Genomic DNA, 21,676 nt, shown 5'->3' with positions numbered 1-21,676 from the left:
CTGTTTGTGTGTCCTGTGGTGTTTGGTCCGAAATGTCCCCAAATCTCCCCAAATCCTTCTCCTGGCTGAACTCAGCCAAGGCTGGGTGAAGACAGGTCCCCGCAGGCCAGGAGTTGCTATGGGGCTGGGAACAGTGGGGTTGGTGAAGCACAGGGCTGGGAAAGGGGCTAGGGAAGGAGTAGGGAGACCCAGGGCAGCTCCATCCCTGTCCCCTTTGGCCACAGTCCCTCTGCAGGGCAGGAATACCCAGCATTTCCTTGAACCCCCTAACGCTATGTATTCCTGCCCTGTGTCCCCATTGCCCTGCTCAGTCCATTTTCCTTGTGCTGACATGAGGATTCATGCAGAAGTCAGGTCAGGGACCAAATTCAGCTGGGAATATCTGCCCTGCCAAAGGTTTGTGCCCTGAGTTGTCCCTGCACGGGTCTGGCTGGATCGGTGCTGGCCCGAGGTGCCGCAGGGCCAGAATCCCCTGCTCCAGGGTCTGGTTTGTGCCTCTGGGTGATATTGTTCCTGTGAAAAACATGATCCTTGTTTTTGCTGCCTCAGGGCTGAACCATTGCCCTCCCCGGGGACGGGTCCCTGAGTGCTGGCAGGGATTTATAGCCTGCCATGATTTATGGTGGAGGTGGAGCAGGACAGAGCTGTCACAGCCAGCACCAAAGGAACCCTGGCATTAGGACTGTCCCAGCATGACCTTACCTGGCCATGCAGGACAAAGCTCTGAGGTCAGAGAAGTGTCCCCTGAGGACAGCGGTGGCATCCACAGGACGGGTGACAGTGTGCATGTGTTCAGTCACCTGTTTCTCTCATGGAAAAAACCAGACATGAGAATTTAAAATGCAAATTTTTGCCTCCAGTTCAGAGGCTTGCTCATCTGCCACATCCAGAAGGGACATGGTAGGAGCTGGCACTGCCAGCGGGGGACACCAGCTGACCCAAAGACAGAGCAAATCATGGGGAGTGGCAGCAGATGTGGTGTTGGACTCAGAGAAGTCACCGAGCAATAACACAAAGCAGAGGAGCTGTGGAAATACAGAGCTCCCGAGTAACTGGGATCTGGAACACCCCCGGTCCCCCAGGCACCTCTTCTCCTTACACCACTACCCTCCTCTGCAGGGAGGCAGGGAGGGGAGAGGGGAAAGCCAGCACCAAGTGCCAACCCCAAATCCCAACCTCTTCTCCTCATCCTTTGACTGTCACTGCTCCCTTCCCATCCAGCTCCTCCTTATCCATGCAGGGCTCTGTGGCCGGACCAAACAGCTGCTCCCACTGCATGCAGGGCTGTGACCCAGACAATTAAATACATTCAATACAAGCATCTTGTCTTCTGCAGTGTTGAAATCCAACCCTGGGTGCTCCCAGGCTGTCCCTGCCCTCCTCCTCCTCTCCTGGGTGAGAGGTCTGTGGTTGCTCAGCTCTGTTTATTAACCAGGAATTTTTCCCCTCCAGCAGTTTCTTTATTTTCACTGCAAAGCGATGCAGAACCACCTTGACTGAGAGCAAGTGAAAGCCCAGTGCTGATGCCTGCACCAGTTCAGACCAGCAAGGAGCTGGGCATTCTCCTGGGGGATGGGATCAACATGAGGAGACTTGGAGAGGTCCCTGCAGTGGGATCAGGTGTGCAAATTTGGGGTCTGCCGTGAGCTGAGTGACACTGAAGTGCTGGGACATGTGGGGTCACACCAAAGCCAGCGCTGCCTGGGGGACTGCTGGGGATCCCTTTCCTCATGGGACCCCAGGTGGGTTCTGGGGCTGTCAGGATGGAGTTGTCTCCCTTCTAAACCTGGGACAGCATCACCAGCATGCCTCCTGGGACAGTTTGAGACAGTGGCTGGCCTTCCAGACAAAGAGCCTTTGGTGATGAAATGCCTCTTGAGCAGCTCCATAGCAGACTGACAACCAGCCTGTGCTGAGGTCATGCTCTTCCATCTGGGTTTCCACCAGCCAGTGAGTTATTGTAGGAGGACAGAGAGGATTTATCCTTAGTTTATCCTTGCTGTAAAAAGCTGGGTGTCTCTCCCCCAGCCCTGAGCATGGATCTGAGGCTGTGAGACCCTCACCCTGCTCCCTCTATGGCTCCCATGCATCCCTCACTGCCCTGTTCCTGCAAGGTCCCCACTGCCAACTCCGTGTGTGTGAGCTCATGGGAACTCCCTGAGGAATGCAAACGTCTTCCAACACACTTCCCACTCACCAGAGTTTGGGCAGATCCTGTATCATCCCTATTTTGGGTCCTCCCCAGGTCCCCAGGATGGCCTTGCTGCCCAGCCTGACCGAGCAGAGGAATGGCAAAGAGTTCCAGCACACATGGGCTGTGACAGCCCCGTCCCGGCCACCAGTTCTGGGAAATACTCCGTGAGCCTGCAGGGCTGTACTGGCAGGAGTAATACCCGATCTCTGTGGCTGATAGCAGCCTTTCACGGCTCTTAGCCAGGCTCTCTGGGAGAGGTGAAGCAGTTCAGCCTCCCACAGCCCTAAGGAGAGGGAAGATAGGTGCAAACAGCTAAAAATTAGTTTGGGGAGAGCCAGGGCCATGCTGTGCCAAGCCCTGCTGCATTCACAGTAGGTATCAAAGCCAGCACCGCACCCCAGGAGAGCCCTTTTTCGTGCCACGTACCCCCCACTAACACTTTCCAACTCCTGTGCTCATTTTCACCCAAATTACACTAGAGGTAGAAGTCAAAAGGCAATTTCCATGCACATCAGGAGAACTGCTGATGGAGGATACAGAGGAGAGACAACTCCTGCTGAGAAAAATGCTGCAGCGTGAGCCCAGCCCTCTACCAGACACCGGAGCGGCCACCCGGAGGCCAAACTTCCTGGGAAATCTGGCTTCCTTGGGCTGGCTGCTCATGGCATCACAGGGTTTGTTTTGTTCTGGGCTTGAGATACCGGTGGGATGAAAAAAATGCTTTGTGAGTGTTGAATTAAAAGGATGATGCAAAAGCTGCAGGGTGCTTTGGCTGGGAAACGTGAGCGGCTCACAGTTGGCCCCGACAGGGCTCAGGCTGTTTGGAGAACATGGGGTTTCTGCGATTAGGCTGCTCATATGACTCAATATATAACCACCAGTTACACACTAGATTTAATCTTGGGTCAAAAGTCATGGATAATTCAAACCACACAGAAAATGTTGATCGCCTGCTTGCCGGAGCTGTTTTTCTCTGTGATTCTTTGTTTGGGCTAAACAACCTCTGCAAAGCAAATGCAGCCTGGCCCAGGGCAAGAGGGGGGCCAGTCCTGGCCGGAGTGATCCCTGTTCCCGCTCCAGGAGCTGTCTGCTCTGCCTGAATCCCACATCCAGTTTTCTGAGTCTCGTTCCATCTCATGCATTTGCCATGGGGGAAATTGAAGGATGATTCACACCCTAAACTTCCCGTTGGAAGCATCGCATCAGTCCTGGGTCAAGTCGTCTCACTGTTTGGGCAGTGAGGGTGCCTTCCTCACCCTGAGGGAACAAGGCTGGGAATGCTGCCTGCCCTGTAGCATTTTGGATACTTGGCTCCCTGCATCCTGTATTTCATTTGGTTCCTCTCAGGGACTCCCCCAGTTTCTTGTTTTGGGCAGTTTCTTTCCTGACCAAGTCACAAAAAACTCTCCGGTATCTGGAAGATGCCAGTGGGGATGGACAGGAATGTTCTGTCTGGTCAGGTTAATTGAGCAAAGGATTTCAAAGCAGGGTCTTGGAAACATTGATCAGGTCAAAGATCTGTGCCTGGGGTGGTGAGGGACTGGAACTGGAACAGCCCAGAGCAGCTGTGGCTGCCCCATCCCTGGGAGTGTCCAAGGCCAGGTTGAACAGGGCTTGGAGCACCCTGGTCTAGTGCAAGGTGCCCCTGCCATGGCAGGGGATTGGAACTCCATGACCTTTAAGGTCCCTTCCAACCCAGGCCATTCCATGATTCCATGATTTTGAGCTCTGAGGTTTCAGTGTGTCTGTGGGGAGCATTTGCTGCTCCGTGCACCCATGAGCAGATGGTTGCCCTTTCACTGCTTTCCAGAGGCAGCATCCATGATTTCTGGTGATTTGCTTCTCTGCTAAAAGCTTCACTGGGCACGAAAGGGAGAAGCCATCCTTCAGCTGTGCAGAACAGTGTCTTGCAGGATGGTTATTTGTAGGGAATGCAGCGTCCCTTCTGCCCAGTCTGTGGCAGCAGACGTCACTGCTCGGTTACTGCACAGGGACAAGCGCCTGTCGTGGAGCATGGCTGAGCTCATCCATCACTGAGCTCCTCTGCTCCTCAGTCTCCTCTCAGGTCATTAGGAAGGATGAGTGATCCCTCCCTTCCCCTACAAAACCCTTTGCCATGCAGTGACAGAGAAGGATGCAAAGAGCCCCTAAGAGCACAAAAAAGCTTTTCCCTGCAGGGGCACGAAGGAGGCAGGGAAGCAACATCCCATCCATTTTGCAATCAGGAGGGGCACTGAGACAATCACCTCAGCCAGGGCTGGGCAGGATGACACTAAACCCCATCTCTGGGCAGAACCTCCTGGTCCCTGGCTGCTCCTGCCCTCACCATGGAGCCGGTGCTGTGAGCACAGCCAGAGGGTTTTGCCTGAAAACCAGGGATCTCAGCCTGGGGTAGAGCCAGCCAGAGCCTGAGAGGGCTGATTCCTCTTCCCATACATCTGCACAGGAAAGAGGCAAAGCCCTTGGGGATGAGGAGAGAAAGCACTGGAACAGGCATAAACAGCTTAGTAATAATACTAATGATAGCAGTTAGCACGTCGGCAGTGGTTTGCAGCGCAGAGCACTGTACAAACATTAATTAGTGCAGGCAGACAATTCAGCGATATGGTTCCCATTTTGCCAACTATGATGAGGAGAGAACCGACCATCTGCTTAAATCCTCTTTAATTTAATCCCGGGGCCTTCACAGGAAAATCCTGAGCCCATTTCAGCCTCAGATGAAACCGGCTGAGAGTGGATGGGCCCTTCAGACTCTCCTGGATCCCACCACGGGATGTTTGAAGGGTGTTGGTGGCTGTGGGCTGAGCCTGGAGCTGGAAAACACACCGTGGCTGTTTTCTATGTCAATACATACACGTGGTGTAGCCAGAGCACCGCTGGTTTTCCTTTAGACACGTGTTGCTGGAGTCTTTGGGGTTTTCCAGTTGGAGATGTAGAGCTAGTTTGGGCTATTCTCATCCTCTGCTGCTCTACCTGTGGCAGTTTTATGACCTGTTGGGACAGCTGGTTCATTCATAAAAATTAAAGCAGATGTCAAGAATGACTGGGATGAGTCAGATGGGATAAGCTATAACTGGGGTTCAGCCCTTTGGGGTGGCTCTGCTGGCTCCAGGGACATGTGTGGCTGAGACTGAGACACCATGAGGCACTGGACACCAGGATAAGCTAAAACTGCTGCAATTAGGGTACCCACGGCTTTTTCTCTTTAAGGATACTGTTCTGTATTGCACAGCAAGCACATACTGCAGTGCGGTTTGGCCAAGGATGGGAGTCAGCACTCGGGGCTTGGCCATGGGGCTGGAAGTTGAACCCCAGTATGAGCCAGACACAGGAGCAGCACCCCAAAAATCCCCCCCAGAATGGAGGAACAGCAGATGCTGCAGGAGGGTGAGCTGGGAGGGCGAGCAGCTGGAAGCAGAGCTGTGATCCTGCCTCAGCACAGCAGCGCAGCGGTGCTGGGGGTGCAGCCATGCCTGGGGCTTTCTGCAGCCCTCCCTTGCTCCATGGATAATGCCTAGGCAGGAAAAGAGGCAGATGGAACCACAGGGGATGGGAAAGGCCAACACTTCCACAAGGAGATCCCCTTCTCCTTCAGTAGCAGGAAAACATGTTTGCCTACTCTTAAGCTAATATTGAAACCACGGTCCCTTCCCAAACACTGCGTCTGAATTTCCCACTGCACGTGAACTCATCAGCCCTACACATGGAAGAACGTGCTCAGCTCCAGCACAGGCTGGTTTTCCTAGGCTGATTTATTAGGATTAGTGGCTTTTTTTCACTAGGTATAGATTCGAAAGTCTATAATGGTGGAATTTTCCCTCTTCTCAGGGCAGATGGGTTCTAACACAGAGCCAAGAAGGGTTTGCAACGAATTTTATTTTTTCTTTAGACAAAAGAGCTCCTGGATCACTTTGTCCCTGACTGAGCACACCTCGTATTTCATTTAAATCCTGCACTGAGCTGAGCTGGACCTGCAGCTACATTTCAAATTTGCAGATGCTGAAATGCTTGGCTAGATCAGGGCCTTCCTCCTCTCACCATCTCCCAGGGCCTTTTCAAATTAACCCCCAGCCCAGCCATGTTTTGAAGTCCAGGATGGTGCAAATGGTGCAGATAATGCTGATTTCAGCAAGATCCTCTAAGCTTGGGCTCTCTCTCAGTTTTGTCTTGTGGATGGCATCCCCAGGCAGCTCCTGCATTCCGTCTCCACACCAGGTTGCCTTGTTAAGTGCCTGATTTTAATTTCTCTCAATCAGAAGCTGGGCCCGAGCAATTACGTCGTAACGAGCAATTCATCCAGGGGGAGAGTGTGGATCTAGGTTAATTGGTCTGACAACTGAACCCAATCCTTTCCGGTTTTGCCCAGTTTTCCTTATTTTTCTCTCCCTCTGCACAATCTCTGCAAAGCTCTCAGCCTTGTTAATTAAGAAGGTAACTTCACCCCAAGGGCTGTTTTGTTCTCCCCTCCCTCCTTCAAACACAAGAGTGAAAAAAGCAGCAAGTATTAGCTAGTTTGGGATGAAACAACCACCTTGGAGCAGGACAGAGCTGGCTGGGTCTGACAGCAGTCAGACTGTGTGGAGCTGCTGCTGTTCTGCTGGGCTTTGGGGAAACAATGCTGCGTGATGAAAGCAGGTGCAGGGCCAGAAACACTCCTCCAGGCACGTTTGATATGTTCCACAGGCACACTGCAAAGCGGGGCAGGGTGGAAAACAGGGGGGTCCCTAGGGCTGGGTGGGTTCTGGGTCATGGCTGGGGCTGCAGTGCTGCAAATTTGGGGGACAGATGCAGGAGGGTTTATGGCTTCTTGGGAACACACAGTCCTAATGGTCCTGGCATTTCTGAAACCCTTTTTGCTAAAAAAGACTGTGGCAAAAGCCCCGTGCATCGGGGTCTCTGCCCTGTGGCCATACCAGGAGGAGTAGAAATGAAGCTTTGCCCTTTTTTGTGGGCTCTTTGTGGTCTCTTTTTATGAATTCCCATCAAAAAGCTGGGCTCTGCCCATGCCAGGCAGGGTGGGACACCCTGTTTTCTGGTCTCCCATGGGTGTGGGCAGCCCCAACCCCACTGTATGGGAAGGAACTAGAACATGTTCTGTGCCTCCATTTTCATAATCGGAAGGTTCGTGGGTAACCCAGAGATCAATTTTGGAGTGAGGAGATGCCAGTGATGTTTATAGTCAGACATGTTTCCCTGCAGACTGGTATGTCCTGCAGAGAATAAACTGGCCTCAGTGCAGGGAATCAGTCCCAAAACACATCCCCTGTGCTCTAAGATGCACTGAGAGGATCTGTCTGGGCAGCTGAGGCTGCCACTGGCACCAGTGCCTGTCCCCAGCAGCCACTCAGGAGCACTTTCTCTGAGATAAAAAGGATGTGCACAAGATGAATGAGCAGGAAGCACAGCTGTGAGAGTGCTCTGCTAGACTGGGAAAGGAAAATCTGTTATAAAACAGGCACCCGAGGCGTGAGTTTGCTTTTCCAGAGGCTGTGGGAGCCCGAGGGTCTGGGACTGAGAGCAAAGGAGATGCCTGCAATGGGAGGGGTGGTAACACTTGGAAAGCTTCAGAGATGGTTCCTCAGGGCTCATGGAGTCATTACCTGGCACGGCTGTGACTGGGAGGGGAAGGAAGCAGGGCAGGGGCGTTGAGCCAGGGGGTTCCCAGCTGGCACCTGGCCAAAAGCCTCATGCAGGTGGGCACAGAAAGGGTAACACAGGCACCAGGGATCCCAATCCCACTGAGATGGAGAGCTGTGACCATCTGCTGCCCACTCCTGGATGGTGCCTTCAGCAGTGATATCACAAAATGATCTGGGTTGGAACTTTAAAGACCACCCAGTTCCAGCTGGTGACAGCACTGAGCCTTGCCTGGGTGGCAGCAGTGCTGTGTGCAGGCTCTTTGAAGCACCAAGTGCAGCAGCTCCCTGCCTTTCCCATCCCTTTTCCTGGGAAGGGCTCAACCCATGCAGCAGGAGCTGCTCCTCGTCCTCACACGTCCCCTGGCGCTCACAATGGAGCCCTCTTGCCTGACTTTTACTAAACAGAAGCCAACTCCCAGCCTCCATAGCTGCTTCTAGTGCACCTCCCAGCACTTTTGGGAGTTTCCCTGAGCCCTCTGGTGTTTTGAAGCCATCCCCAGGAGCTGTTGGGTGACTCACCAGACAGATGTGAAGGCAGCACAGGTGCTGCCCAGCTGGGGCTCCCATTGGGATGGCACAAAGGAAAAATGCCATGGGCACACAAGGCTCACAGGCTTGGTTACATCTTCATAGACCCTCAAGAGCTCTCACCCAGTACGTGAACTACAGCCCTTCAGTAACTGCTGTTCATCTCCCTCCCCTGGATCTCAGGAAAACAGACCCAGCTCCAGCCCTGGTTACCTGGAGATGCTGAATGCAGATTCTGGGGCATGGGGTATAATAAGACCCAGACACAGCCAAGGCAAGTTCACCCCAAATCTGGCAAGTTAGAGTTTAAAATAATATATAGGGTGGGTCTGTTCTGGGAGAGGAGCAGCACCAGGATCACTGCTGGCACCCTCCAGCCCAGGAGGACTGGGCAAGTGAGGGATGGGGATGGGCTCAGACCTGCTGAGGGGGGTTGTGGGGTGTTCAAGCTCAGCTCCACTGGTCTCTGCCCATGGTGTGGCCTGACACCAGTGCCCTCCCCTATGACGGGTGTTTACAGAGCTGGACAGGATCCCTGGAGCCCTTGTGTCCATGTCCCTCTGGCTGCAGGACACCAGGGTTCTATGAGGTCGTGGTCAGACCCTTCCTGCAGCTGCATCCAAGAGCTGGGGATCTCCAGGAAAAAGCCATGAGCTGGGAACCTCCAGGAAAAAGGCACTGGTGGGATGTTGCTGGCACGTTTGGTGGTTGGTGGAAACAGCAGGCGAGGTGGCCTCGTGCTCGGGGTTGCTGGTCCCGGCGGTGCTCTGAGTGCAGCATCAGCTGGATTTTGGCAGCTGTGAGCCCTGGCCCCTCACTGCCCACAGTCCTGGCCCCAAGGAGGCAGGGAGAAGGTGGCATGCTCACGTCTGAATACAACATGTTCCCCAAACATGTTTGTTAACATAGTCACAAATAAACATTTTGCAAGATTTTTGCCAGGAGGACGGGCTTAATGTGTGTGGAGCCCTGAAGGACAGGAGAAAGCCAGTGCAGCCTATCATGTGGGCTCTGGTCTGGCCTCCCCAGCACTGCTGGGGCAAGGGAAGTTGATTCCTCTCTGGGGAGTGCATTACTCAAGTCCCTGTGCACAAATTGAGAAGCAAATCCCATTAATCCAACCAGGAGGGAAACAATATTGTGGTGCTGGAGGAGAAGGGAAGGGCAAGCAATACCCACCAGGAACCACCCCAGTTCCTCTGTCCTCCCCACCAGCAGCTGTGCCCCCACTCTGCTCCCCAAAATGGGCTCCGGCTTCAGAGTGAGCAAAAGGAAAAAGCAAAGTCATGTCCCAGCTCCTTGGGGGATTTCAGGCTTTCAGGGGCAGGATGAGCAATCTCAGTCCTGGGAGGGCTGTAGGGTCCCATGGGGAAGCAGGGGCACAGCCAAGCAGGGAGGCATGGAGGGGGACAGGGGATGCCCTGGGCTGTCAGGGGTCTTCAGCCTGAGATTTTTCCAGGGATATTTTCTATATGGACCCTATAGATGCCTAGTTCATCTTCTAACCCACAAATTATTCATGTTTTTGCCCATCCCATTCTCTGCCCCATCCAGCTGGAGAGAGAACAAGTGGCTGGGAGGGGGCTCAGCACCTGGTGGGGGCCAGCCCAGCTCATTTCCTCATCCCTGGAAGTGTCCAAGGCCAGGTCGGACAGGGCTTGGAGCAACCTGGTCTAGTGCAAGGTGTCCCTGCCCATGGCAGGGGGTTGCAATGAGATGATCTTTAAGATCCCTTCCAGCCCAAACCATTCTATGATTCTGGGATTCTCCTGGCACCTGCAGCGGCGGCTGCCTCTCGGTACCCCCAGGTGGTCCGGCTGGTCCCGGTAAGCTGTGCCTCCGGGCTGCAGTGCCCAGCGGGAGGGATGCAGAGGGCATTGGAGCCTGGGCTGGGATAACCGGGAGGGCTGAGGGGCTGGAAGGAGGGCTGGCACACCGTGCTGAGCGCAGGCTGGCAGCAGCGCGCTCCCACACGCGATCACACAGTCCCCTCTAGTGGATATTCCTCTTCCATCCACATGGATGTCCTGCCCACGCTGCGTTGGCACCACCGGGCTCCGAAGCCTGGCCCCAGCAGTGACCCTGGGGCACCATCCTGCTCCTCTCCTGAAACGGGGCACGGTGGCAGGAGCAAAGCCCCATCCAGCTGCCTCCAGCTGGTCCATCCCTTCCTCCGTTCCTTCCCCTCCTGCGTATTTGGGTGACTCATCCTTCCCCCGCCCCGTCCCCTGCCCTGGCTTTGTCCCACACCACCCGCTGCCCTTGCGTCAGGGCTGGCCCTGGTTGGCCCCTGCATTCCTGGTTCTCCCTCTCCGCTGGGATTTCACACTGCTCGGAGTTATTTGGGCAGTGGCCAACATGAGAACGAGCTAATGAGCACCCGCGTGGCGACTGCTTCCAGGGATCCAGGGGTGAGCACCACTTGCTCCCGCCCTGCTAGGGCCTGCTACCTTGGTCCAGCTTGGACTCGGGAGAAGTGGGATGCTCTCAGGTGGGAATCCCCTGAGGGGGGGTGGGTGTTTGCACCTTTGTCCAGCAGCTCCTGCCCCTGGCAAGGGTGCAAAGGCTCCCACTTGCACAGGCCTGGAGCACTGCCCTGTGCTCAGGGCCAGGGCCGGGGCACTGCCACCTCCTTACCCCTCCTCTCTGCCTCTGCCTGCTTTGGAAACTGCTTATCACCTGGAATAAATGTGATAATCTGCAACCTGAGGCTTTTCAAGGGAAAAAAGCCACGTAGGAGAGCGTGGAAGAACAGACACAGCTGCAGACCAGGAGTTCATCATGCTCCATCAGGATGCAGTCCCTCCCACTTGTTCCATCTTCTACTGCAAACACGTGCCCCTGGTCCCAGTGCCACCATCCAGCAGCCCCAGCTCAGGGCAGAGCTGATGTCAAACCCTCTGCCTCCATCCCTGGGCCAGGGAAGGATGGTGTCTCCTCTGGGGAGCTGGGACCTCCAGTGCAGGGCGAGGGCAGTGGGGATGGAGAAGGAGCTGTGGCCCAGCACTTGCTGCCCAGAAGCCCCAAAAAGCAGCAGGAAGGTCAGAGAGGTGCCTGTTGCTCAAACCAGCCCTGGGACAGCTTTGTGGGCCTCGCAGGAGCATCCTGGGGAGATGTACACCCAGTTCAGGCCATGCTGTTTGAGCAGGCAGCTGAATCACCTTGACCCCATGCTGGCCAGGAGGCCTTTGGTGTCCCAGCTCCAGCAGAACTGCATCTCCACCTCACAGATGTGATTCTGGTAACACCTTGTGTCATGTCCTGGAGTCACACCAGTGCAAGGAGCACACGATCCGCTTCTGTCCTTTGATTCTGATTTTCCCAGCCCTCCTGGGATGGTCCCACAGTCCTTCCTCCCTGCCTCTGGTCCTGTGTGTCCAGCTGGGCTATGGCATTGCTCACAGCATGCAGTTTCTGGTCATGCACAAGGATTCTCATGGCACAGCCCCACAGCAAGCAGGGGAGTCCACAGACACCTCACAGGCTGGGTGTGTGGATGTGGAGCAGCCAGCAGTGATGGATAAGGCATAAAATCCCGGAGAGAGCCAGGCCGTGACAGTCCCAGCCCCTTTTATAGCTTCTGCTCTGTGGCCCAACAGGACACACACTTCACAGCTTTATTTATTATAAAAGATCTTTAGGAAGATGAACTCTACCCCAAACCACCCCTTGGCTTTATTTCTGCCCACAGGGACTGTGTCTAACAGTGTGATGGCACTGCCAGGGCAGCAGGGCTGGTTCCAGGTTTTCTGGACAAGAGGACATTCCCAAACCTGGAGGTGAACACCCTATCCCCACACAGAGCGACAGCTGGGAAACTGCAAACCCCAAACTCCATTTCTAGGCAGCTGGATGCCAAACAACCCAGTGTTTATTGCAGTGCTCCTCATTTGCCTCGAGTTTATAGATGTACATTCAAAAATAAAAGCTCTGTGTATCTCAGCTGGACACAGACAGGCTTGAACAATGAATAGGCCAATCCGTCGACGATGGAGTCACCTCCCAGTCCCAAGTGTGGGAGCAAACAGTCCAGCTACCAGCTCAGGATCTCTGTGCATCGAGTTGGAGCCTCAGGCATGAGAAACTCCAGCTCTGCTTTCAAGTATATTTGGTGTGCACACATGTGGTTTCTCTGGCATCACATCTCACCACGAGGAAAAGACCTGCTGGCCCCAGAGAGCCACATCCCTCGGGTCTGCCCCAGCTTCAGGGGAAGATGATAGGTTTGGGCAGCTGCTGGAGCGATGTGCCAGCTTGTTTTGGCTCAATGAGCAGGGAGAAGACTCTGGGGAGCTCAGGCAGCTCATATTTACATGGTACCATTGGGAAAATACCAGCAGGGACCTCATGAAGTCACCCCAGCTGCACACAGGGGCCAACAGGCAGGGGGGGTCTGGTGGAGCCAAGGGGTTCCTGATGTTCAGCAGCTGCTGCTCATGGTGCTCCTGTGCTGTCCCAGTTCCCAGCTTGCAAACCCTCCAGCTGAGACAGCTCTTGGCCAGAAGCCTGCACCTCAGGCAGCTGCACATCCCAAACAGACCCCCCCAAACCAAACCCATCACCCACAGAAGCACACAGTGGTTTAAACAGGAAAGAAAAATGAAAAAAAGAAACAAAAAAAGATGATTGTGGTATGTAAGTCCCACTGCCCTGGGCCAACCATGCCAGCTTTTACGCTCCCCCCATCCCAAAAAACAGGGCAAGCCCCACATCGACACAGGCCCCATCCCTGGCCCTGCAGCATCCAGGGAAGGCACAGGTTCCAAAGCACCAACTCCAGAACCCCTCCAGGTCCTGCATACGGGAGGGGTCTGGCTGCCACTGCTGAATTAGGTTATTTGTTGGTTATGTAGCTTTAAGTTCATGTACTTTTGCTCACGGAGGCCCACAGGAGAGGGGAGAGACAAACCAAAGGTGTGAGCAAGGAGCGCAGGGTGGCAAAGCCCAGCCAAGCCCTGGCTACTTCCTCTGCCTGTAGGGTTATGTGTCCAGGTGGGGAATTTTATTCCTGCAGCCAGCAAGTCCTTGGGCCAGGAGGGCAGTGGGATCCTGGACAGCGTGGGGACACACAGCAGCAGGGGCCAATGGCCTCTGTGGTGTCAGCAGTGATGCACCCGGATCATCCCTGGGGCTTTGCCTGGCGTGGGCCAGCACCAGCTCCCACTCGGGACAGCCGGGCTGTGGCTGCCCTGCGGCAGTGCCACAGGAAGGGAGGGGATACCAGCCAGCTGCTGGCTCTCCCATCAGCTGGGATATCTCTCTGAGACCAGCAGCAGCAGCAGCTGCTTTCTGGTGCCAGACAGGTCGCTGAAGTTCAAGACCGGACTGGTGCAGGCTCGGCGAAGCAGGGATGAGACAAACAAGAGAGGAAGAGGCTGTGGGCACAGCTATGCCAAAAGCATCCCTCCTGGAGCTGCCCCTTGGTCCAAACCCTCCCTTTCTGGCGGCCAGCTGAAGCTTCCCAGCAGCGCTGGCTGCTCCCAGAGCTCAGCAGCGCCGGCACTGTCCCCTGGCAGAGGTGGCTGGTACAGCTGCGTGTGCTGTGAGCCCTTTGCACCAGCCAGGCACTGAACACCTCTCTGCAGCAGCCCAGAACCAGGGGAGTGGGGCTGGCAGCATGCTCTGTCCCCAGACATCCAGCACTGGGACTGTGGTGGAGCTGCAGAACAAACTGACCCTGTGATACAGCTCGTGGGCACCTCTCATGGGCTCCTGTGCTGGTTTCGACCAGGGCAGAGTTAATTTTGTTCACAGTGGCTTGTATGGGGCTATATTTTCTGTGAAGAAAATTAACTCTACCCTGGCTGAAACCAGCACAGCTCCCCAGCCTTTAACAGCAACATCCCTCCAACATCTTCCCCTGCAGAGTGTGAGAACTGCAAACAGCATCCATGGATGTGCTTGTGACAATCCTCCACCACCACAACCCCAGTGCAGGGAGCCTGGACAGCATCTGCCTGCTCTCCCTGCCCTCCCAGCCACCCCTCTCCCCAGATCCAGGCACTGCCAGGCAGAAAGACCTCCCGAGGCAGCCCCTTGGGATGAAACCCTGCAAGGACTAAACAAACCCCACGCATGATCCCTGACCATAACGCAGAGGGGAGGATGGAGAGCTGGTCTGTGCCACGCAGTGCACCAGGCAAGGGCAGTGACACGCTGAGGGTGACCTTGTCCATCAGAAGCACCAGGCTGGGCTCATGGGGGGTGCAGATGCAGCACAGAGACCCAGGAGCCAGTGGGAAATGCTCCCCACCCAGGCTGTCAGGTCCACAGGCACAATCCTGCTCTTGGTCCCTTGTGGCATGGCTGGGCTGGGGTCTTTTTTTCAAGTCCAGGTGACTGTGGCACTTCAGCTCACCCTCCTCTTCCTCTCTGCAGCAGGGACAGCATCTGTCTGTCTGTCCATCAGTGGTTCTGGCTTTCAGCAGGACTCCACAGGGACACAGGCAGGTGGCTGCAGCCCCAGGTGGCCGTAGTGGCCAGTGTTTAGGTGGCGTGGCCAGGCAGGAGGCGTTTGCTGTCCAGAATGGCCTTCCAGTCGTCGGCCCAGGAGTGCAGCCGGCGGCTGGGGGGCTTCAGCTGCAGGTGTTTGTTGTGGCAGGCAGTGAAGAGCACGTGCTCCCAAGTGGGGTTCTGCTCGGCCCCTGCAAAGGAAGGAGAGAGGTCAGTGCTCTGGACAACTCTGCGAAACACTGAAGATGATTCTACTCCAACATGAAGAGCCCGAAGTTACAAAACTGCAACAGCATGGAAAGACCAACACCCATCCCTGGCTGCCTCCAGTCACTCTTGCACCCCTCACCTCTTACCTGTTATATCAGGTCTGTCATCTATAAGCAGGTCAGCAGAAACCACTGTCTTATCTCGTGTCAAAACAATCTGCTCAAGAAACTCAGGGCCAAAGTGCTTCTCCACCCAGGCATACTGGAAGGCAAGAGATGGCTGGTGAGCTCAGGGAAGGCTGATGGATGGGGCAGGGGGTGCTTGGTGGAGTGGAAGCAGCCCTGGCCCCCACAAAGGGAAGATATCTCTCTTAATAAGTTCATTAGTGGGATGGATTTGGATGCTGCTGGAGCAAAAGTTCTTTTAAAGCCAAGCAGCTTTTGATGTCATGATGAAAGACTAAGACCAAGAGCCTCAATTCATGCAAATGGATGGAAGAGGGAAATTTTACAGCCAGAGGCATGGAGGAATCAGACACCTTTCACTGGGCAGCGTGGATAGGAGGGGGAGCTGAGATTTGGGCCTGCTCACCTTTTCGTAAGGGCAGTACCGGTACTTCTTGATGGGACTAGTGCAGATGAACACGTCAGTGCTGCCACGAGGAGAAAGATGGGCAGAGTGTCATTCTGGGCCAGAGCAGGCAGCAGCCCAAAGCCAACCCCCCACCACACACAGATCAAACAGATTTAAGACATTAATCCCCCATCTCACAGAATCCCACAGCACAATTGTGTTCCCCTTTTCACAACCTCTGCTGGGAGCAGAGAGCTGAAAGGAAGGGGCTGCACATGGCTGATGTTCTAGGTGACTGCTCCAGGAGTCAAAGCCCTTTCTCCCCTCCCTTGCCTGATGGCCTGAATGGCCATGGGGAACCAGTGTCCACACCCACACACCATGGGCAGGTTCCTACTCACTCTGCCAAATTTGCCATTTGCTTCACAGCTTCCACAGCCCCAGGGAGAGGGTCCAGCTCGATGAAGAAGTTCTTGGATTCCCAGATGCTGATGGCTTTCTCCTGTGAGGGGAAAGAGAGCAGTTACTGCACTTCTTGCTATTCTTCCTCCATGTGCATCCTCCTCACCCTTTGCTAGGACAGAGGACGGGACACGGAGAACAGTGGGAGCACCAGCTCCAGTCCCCTCCTGCTCACCCCCTTTGCGTCTGTGGGTGCATCTGCTCCCCACCTGCCAACTTGCACCCATCCCAAACAATTCAGATTGGAAATGCTCTGGAACAGGCTTGGTTTGCCCCTGCAGCCCCAGACACAAAGGGAGCAGCACGTTCCTGTAAGGCCAAACACCAGAGATTATCCAGATCCAAACCAAACCCATCCAGAGGGACAGATCCATGGCCTGGTAGCCCTGCTGTACCATGATGCTGTTCAGGCACAGATGCTGTCTGGCCTATTTGTCTCCATGAGATCACTTAAAATAGCAGCCAGGCTACTCTCCCAGGAGAAAGTACATTACAGGATGAACCACATGTCAGGATGAATGCAGAGGCTCTCCCTCAGGGAAGCCTGGACAAGGTCTAGCAGGCAAATAGAGCATCTCCAGGCAAGGATTTGAAGCACAACATCTAGGACAGCAGCCTGGGTGCACTGTTATGGCACAGGGAGAACAGAGAGGAGACCAGAGAGCAAAACCTTGGGGTGAGGGCAGAGTCCAGGGGCTGCCTGCAATGGGTTCAGCACAGCTCTAAGGAACAGCAGCCCCTGCACTGCCTCAAACACGTTAACAGCTTGTCAGGTGCCAAGGAAAGCAATTATTTTGCACAAACACTGTGTCCTCAGGGAGGAGAGCCGGGAAGAAACAGAAGCAACCCAGCCCCAGTGCTGTGATGCAGCTGAGGAGCTGCAGATGCAGCCAGGAGGAGTTTTGAAGGAAGCTCAGCCCTGAAGGATTGATTTTCATTTTTGAGCATCTCTGTTTCTAAATTTGAGATAAGGGGAATAAGAACAAAAGGGACTTTAGGCCCATCCCAGCCTTCTTGTATTATATATATAAATACGTATGTGTGTGAGAACAGCTTATAGCAATAAATAGGCTGGTTGGACACAGCAGCAGCTGGCCGCTCCCTGCTGCCCGATGAGCGGGAATCTAATGGGCAACCAACACATTTTGCCTTTACACCTCTACTGGGGGAAAACAACAGCAGTTGGCAACAGTGAGCAACTGGGCCTTTACTGGGAACTCCAGAGCTCAGGGCAGCAGCACCGCAGGGAAAACACAGGTCCACGTGGGGAGTCACACCCTGCTTCATGCAGGATGTTGTCTGCACACCTCACCTGCCCTCAGGGAGGTGAATGCATCACCCATTACAAATTTGGGCACTGAGCTTTTAACATGACATGCCAGAATCAAACCCTGTATTTCTCAAAAAAATCACAGTTAACATGAGACCAGACACTCAATTTAAAAGGAGAGAATGTTGCATTCTTCCCTTCTGCCCGAGCAGCAGAAGACATCAGTGGTTCAGAGGAGGGAAGAAAAGCCTTCTTCACACCTGTCCAAAACTGAACACACTAGTTTGGCTCAGAGCAGAAATGCCTCCAGGCTCCATGGCAAGAACAACCAGCCAAAAAGCATGCCAGGGAGCCATGCAAACATTCAAACTCCAGTTGCTCTGCCTCAGACTGGGGAGCAGTGATGTTCTATTTATAAGATATTGTCTGTAGTTGCACAAGAGACACCTGAGAAACGCAGGGTGATGCAGCAGAGCACTTCAAACTGCACTGAAGTGTTTTCTTACAGCAGCACTTCCGCAGCTATCCCACTTCCAATTATGTCAAAAAGCATTTTGCAATCAGACTTGAGAAGGGAAGAACTAAGCTTACCTTGAGGAAAGACCCACTCCACTTCCAGAGCCAGAATAATTCCCTGTGACACCACGACCAGCATGCTGCCCAGCAGATGGAAAAGTCCCCTGGGCTGGGAATCCCAACATGTGCCAGGACAGACCCTCAATCCCCATAAGGAATTTCCCTGCCTGTCCAGGGCTCCCCATCCTTCCAGGTCTGCGTGCTTGGTGCATTCCTGAGCTTTCTCCCATTCAGAGCTGGAACCTGGAGCTCGTTGGACTCTTTGGCTCCTATTTTCTGGTCCCTGCAGCAGGTCAGTGGTGCTCTCTGATCAGAGACTGGAATGGCCCATGTGTCTGTAGCCATAGAGCAGCTCCTAGTCACTTCAGCCCTGCTTTGAAACCACAGGGAAAACCAGGGCTGCCCTGAGGTTGGTCTGTGCAAGTTTTGCTACTTGTTCAACCCAAGGTTTTGGTGGTTTTACATGATCACAGCAGACACAAGATGAGCTCACTTCATTTAACACATCCAAAGTAGTCACAATCAAGAAAGAAAAAAACTGTTATCACATGTCACCCCTGCCAAACTTTGAACAGCTGCTTTACTCACGAATGACATCCTGCACTTCCCTTTCACTGCTCCCAGCCAGAAAGGACACTTTATTCCTTCAGCTCATCAACCTTTTTAGGACTTTGCCCATGGGAGAGCCCTGGACCTTATTCCCATTCCTTTCCCTGTAACCATCATACTCCTAACAACAGGAACACTTTTGTTTACCGTAACACGTTTCAACCAGTGCAACTGCAATCCATGGATGAGACCACAGATATCCACTGGGATGGGAAACTTGTAGAGGCAGAAACCAACTCTCTGCAGCAGTCAGCCTGTTGCTGAATGATAAATTACAATGTAGAGAGAGCTTCTGCTTTTAAGCTTTAATTATAAATTGAATATAATTATTCTGGCATGGGAGGGCTTGGGTTGTTTTAATTTTAAGTAAGCCCTCAAATGAAGCGTCAATTGCATGGCTGGCTCTGAACTTCTCTGCTGCATCCCACCCCTCACATTGCTCTTGAGGAGCTAAATAATCCATTTAGGAATGCTACCAATCCACATGGCCAAATCAGAGCTAGAAAACCCGAGCTATACAATCTGGGGTATTTTAAGACAGATGTTCTGAAATACTCCCTTTCTTTGCACCTGTCTCTATCCAGACATGCAGGGAAAAAGCCCACTAGACCATCTGATCAGCCTGGTCTAGTGGAAGATGTCCCTCCCCATGGCAGGGGGTTGGAACGAGGCGGTCTTTAAGGTCCCTTCCATCCCAAACCATTCTGGGATTCCACGAAAGACACAGATGTGCACGAAAAAAGATTTCTGGGGGAAAAAAGGCACTGCTAGAAGCTTTCCTGTGTTCCTGTGTTTTGCTGGGAGCTCTGTGGTGGCCTCCACAGCCCTCCCAAGCACTGCACCCACAACCTGGGGGTCAGAGGGTCCCTCAGGGCCAAGCTCTGGCCACAAGTAACCCACACGCGGAGCCGGGGGAAGCACAACTCACACTCAGCTCGGGTTCCAGGCGCCCGTACTGCTCCGACACCCAGAAGCCCCTCCGGTCCTCCAGGGCAATGTAGGGCTTGTCGGGGTACCTGGCCCTGAATTTCTTGAGGAAGCCTCCCTCGAAGTCGGCCAGCACCCCGTCCATGTCCACCAGCACCCGCAGAGCCCTGCGGGACCCCGCCGTGGGGCCGAGCCCCCTGCCCAGCCCGGCCAAGGGGCCGCAGCGCCGGGGCCGCAGGTGCAGGAAGCAGCTCAGCAAAATCATGGTGGAGGGGGCTCGGGGCAGGGAATGGGGGCTCGGGGAAGGGGCTTTGGGGCAGGGGTTGAGGAGAGGCTTGAGAAAGGGAGTGGGGAGCTTGAGGAAGCAGATGGGGGTTAGAGGAAAGGAATAGGGGGCTTGAAGAAGGGGATGGGGGGCTCAGAGAAAGGGGCGCAGGGAAGGGGATGGGGGCTTGAGGCAGGGGATGGGAGGCTTGAGGCAGGGGATAGGGGGCTCAGAGCAGGGGATGGGGGGCTCTCCAAGCAAAGGGGGGGGGCCGCTATTTCAAGCCCGCACCAAGCCAGCGGGCAGCCCTGTCAAGAGCATCCCTTTGCAGCAGGAGCAAGGAGCGGCGGGGGGGTGCAAGGGGGAGCAGAGGGGATATCGGGGGGCGCGGGGGGAATGCAAAGGCCCGTCCTGGCCCCCAGCGCGTCCTCTCCCTCCCCGCCCCATCCCTCCCTGGCAGCGAGCGTGGAGCGGCGGCGGCGGCGGCGGGAGGGGAGCGGCGGCAGCGGGGCCGGTGCCCGGTGCCCGGCGCCCGGCGCGGAGCTCGCCTCGACCCGGCAGTGCAAAGCCCAGTTCCTCTTCCCAGTGCTTGCCGAGCCCGGAGCGCCGGCACCGCCTTAAAGCGGCACAAGCGCCCTGCGACAGCGCGGTGGCTCCGCGCCGCCCGGCCGCCTTAAGGCTGCCCCAGCCCCGCCGCTCTTCCCCTGCGTCCCTCCCTGCCTCAGTTTCCTTCGCCCTCAGTCTTCGGGATGCCCAGTCCCCCTCCCACTCCCTCCCCATGCCCGTCCCTGCCTGCAGGGGTGGTGGGTACATTTGGAGGCACACGTAAGGTGGTGGTTTTTTTGCATAGAATGCAGCCGTTTCTGCCAGTTCTTGCTCCGTGTGACAACTCTGTCCCCACGCGTGACAGGAACCCTTAAAAGCCAACCTCAGGACCCCAAAGAAGCACCCACTGCACCACGAAGGGCTCGATGTTCTGACCAGAGAGACCAAAGATCTGTTCAAAAAACACTTTGGGAGTTAAGACTGATGAAGAAGAGGGAGTTCTCCGAGTGGTATTGACAGGATTAGGCAACCACTGAGCTGAGAAATAAAAGATTTCCCTCGACAGCAATAACAAGGTTCCAAAATACTTAATTTTTCAAGTCCAGAATGTTTCCCAGTGGAATGCAGTGTCCTTGTGTCCTAGAAAGGGCAAATTCACTGCTGGGATCCGGTGACCTGGGGAAGGTCACGGAGGGAAGGAAGGAAGAACTGGCGGGACACGATGGTGATCTCAGCTGAGGCTGGGAGAGGAATGTGTGAAGTTCAGGTCTGTGTTGTGCTTTCACTTGTACCGAAGGCGTTTTGCTTCCTGCAAGGAATGAGATTTCAACACAGCTGGATGTTCCTGACTAAGCAGGGAGGGAATACATGCAAATTTATGGCTCTCCAGGGCAGTGGTCAGGGCACCGAGCCTGTCAAGAGTTCAAGGAGCATTGGGATAACGCTCTCAGGCACACGGTGGGATTTCGGAGCTGTCCTGTGCAGGGCCAGGAGTTGGACTGGATGATCCCTGTGGGTCCCTTTCAGCTCTGGATATTTTACGATTCTGTGATCTCCACTCAGGCTTCCATCATCTTCATGGATACTGAACGACAGACACATTCCCTGCTTGCAACAGCTTAGGGACACGTTGCTTCAGCTCCCCACGGATGGAAAATACACATCCATGTATTAACCTGAGGCATTCAAACCCTATTCCCTGATACCAAGGCGAATATTGCACGCAATCAGACGACAAGCACCACATTCGGTCTCCGTCAGAGGGGACAAAAGGGATTAAACCTCTGCTGGTGCAGTGCAGCCATTCGGGGGGGCTTTACCCCCCGCCCCGCGGGCAGCGGGAGGGACCGGCCACCCGTTTTGGGGAGGGCCCGCTGTCACGGATGGCGCGGTGCGGCTGGGGTCTCCATGTCGCAGGGGTCCCT

General features: G+C 54.7%; 1 protein-coding gene across 1 annotated transcript; it reads right to left on the bottom strand.

Moving 5' to 3' along the window:
* Window positions 1-12,210: 12,210 nt before the first annotated feature.
* Window positions 12,211-20,200, bottom strand: NT5M (5',3'-nucleotidase, mitochondrial). Its single transcript, XM_048321138.1, has 5 exons — window positions 19,443-20,200; window positions 15,999-16,099; window positions 15,616-15,676; window positions 15,171-15,285; window positions 12,211-15,005 (listed from the first exon to the last, which is right to left on the bottom strand). The coding sequence occupies exons 1-5, from the start codon at window positions 19,704-19,706 to the stop codon at window positions 14,848-14,850; spliced, it is 699 nt and encodes a 232-aa protein (XP_048177095.1). The 5' UTR covers window positions 19,707-20,200; the 3' UTR covers window positions 12,211-14,847.
* Window positions 20,201-21,676: the final 1,476 nt, after the last annotated feature.

This window comes from Corvus hawaiiensis, chromosome 16, assembly GCF_020740725.1.
Source record: "Corvus hawaiiensis isolate bCorHaw1 chromosome 16, bCorHaw1.pri.cur, whole genome shotgun sequence".
Classification (NCBI taxonomy): domain Eukaryota; kingdom Metazoa; phylum Chordata; class Aves; order Passeriformes; family Corvidae; genus Corvus; species Corvus hawaiiensis.
The sequence above is the reverse complement of the archived record's forward strand: the minus strand, read 5'-3'. Positions and strand labels throughout refer to the sequence as shown.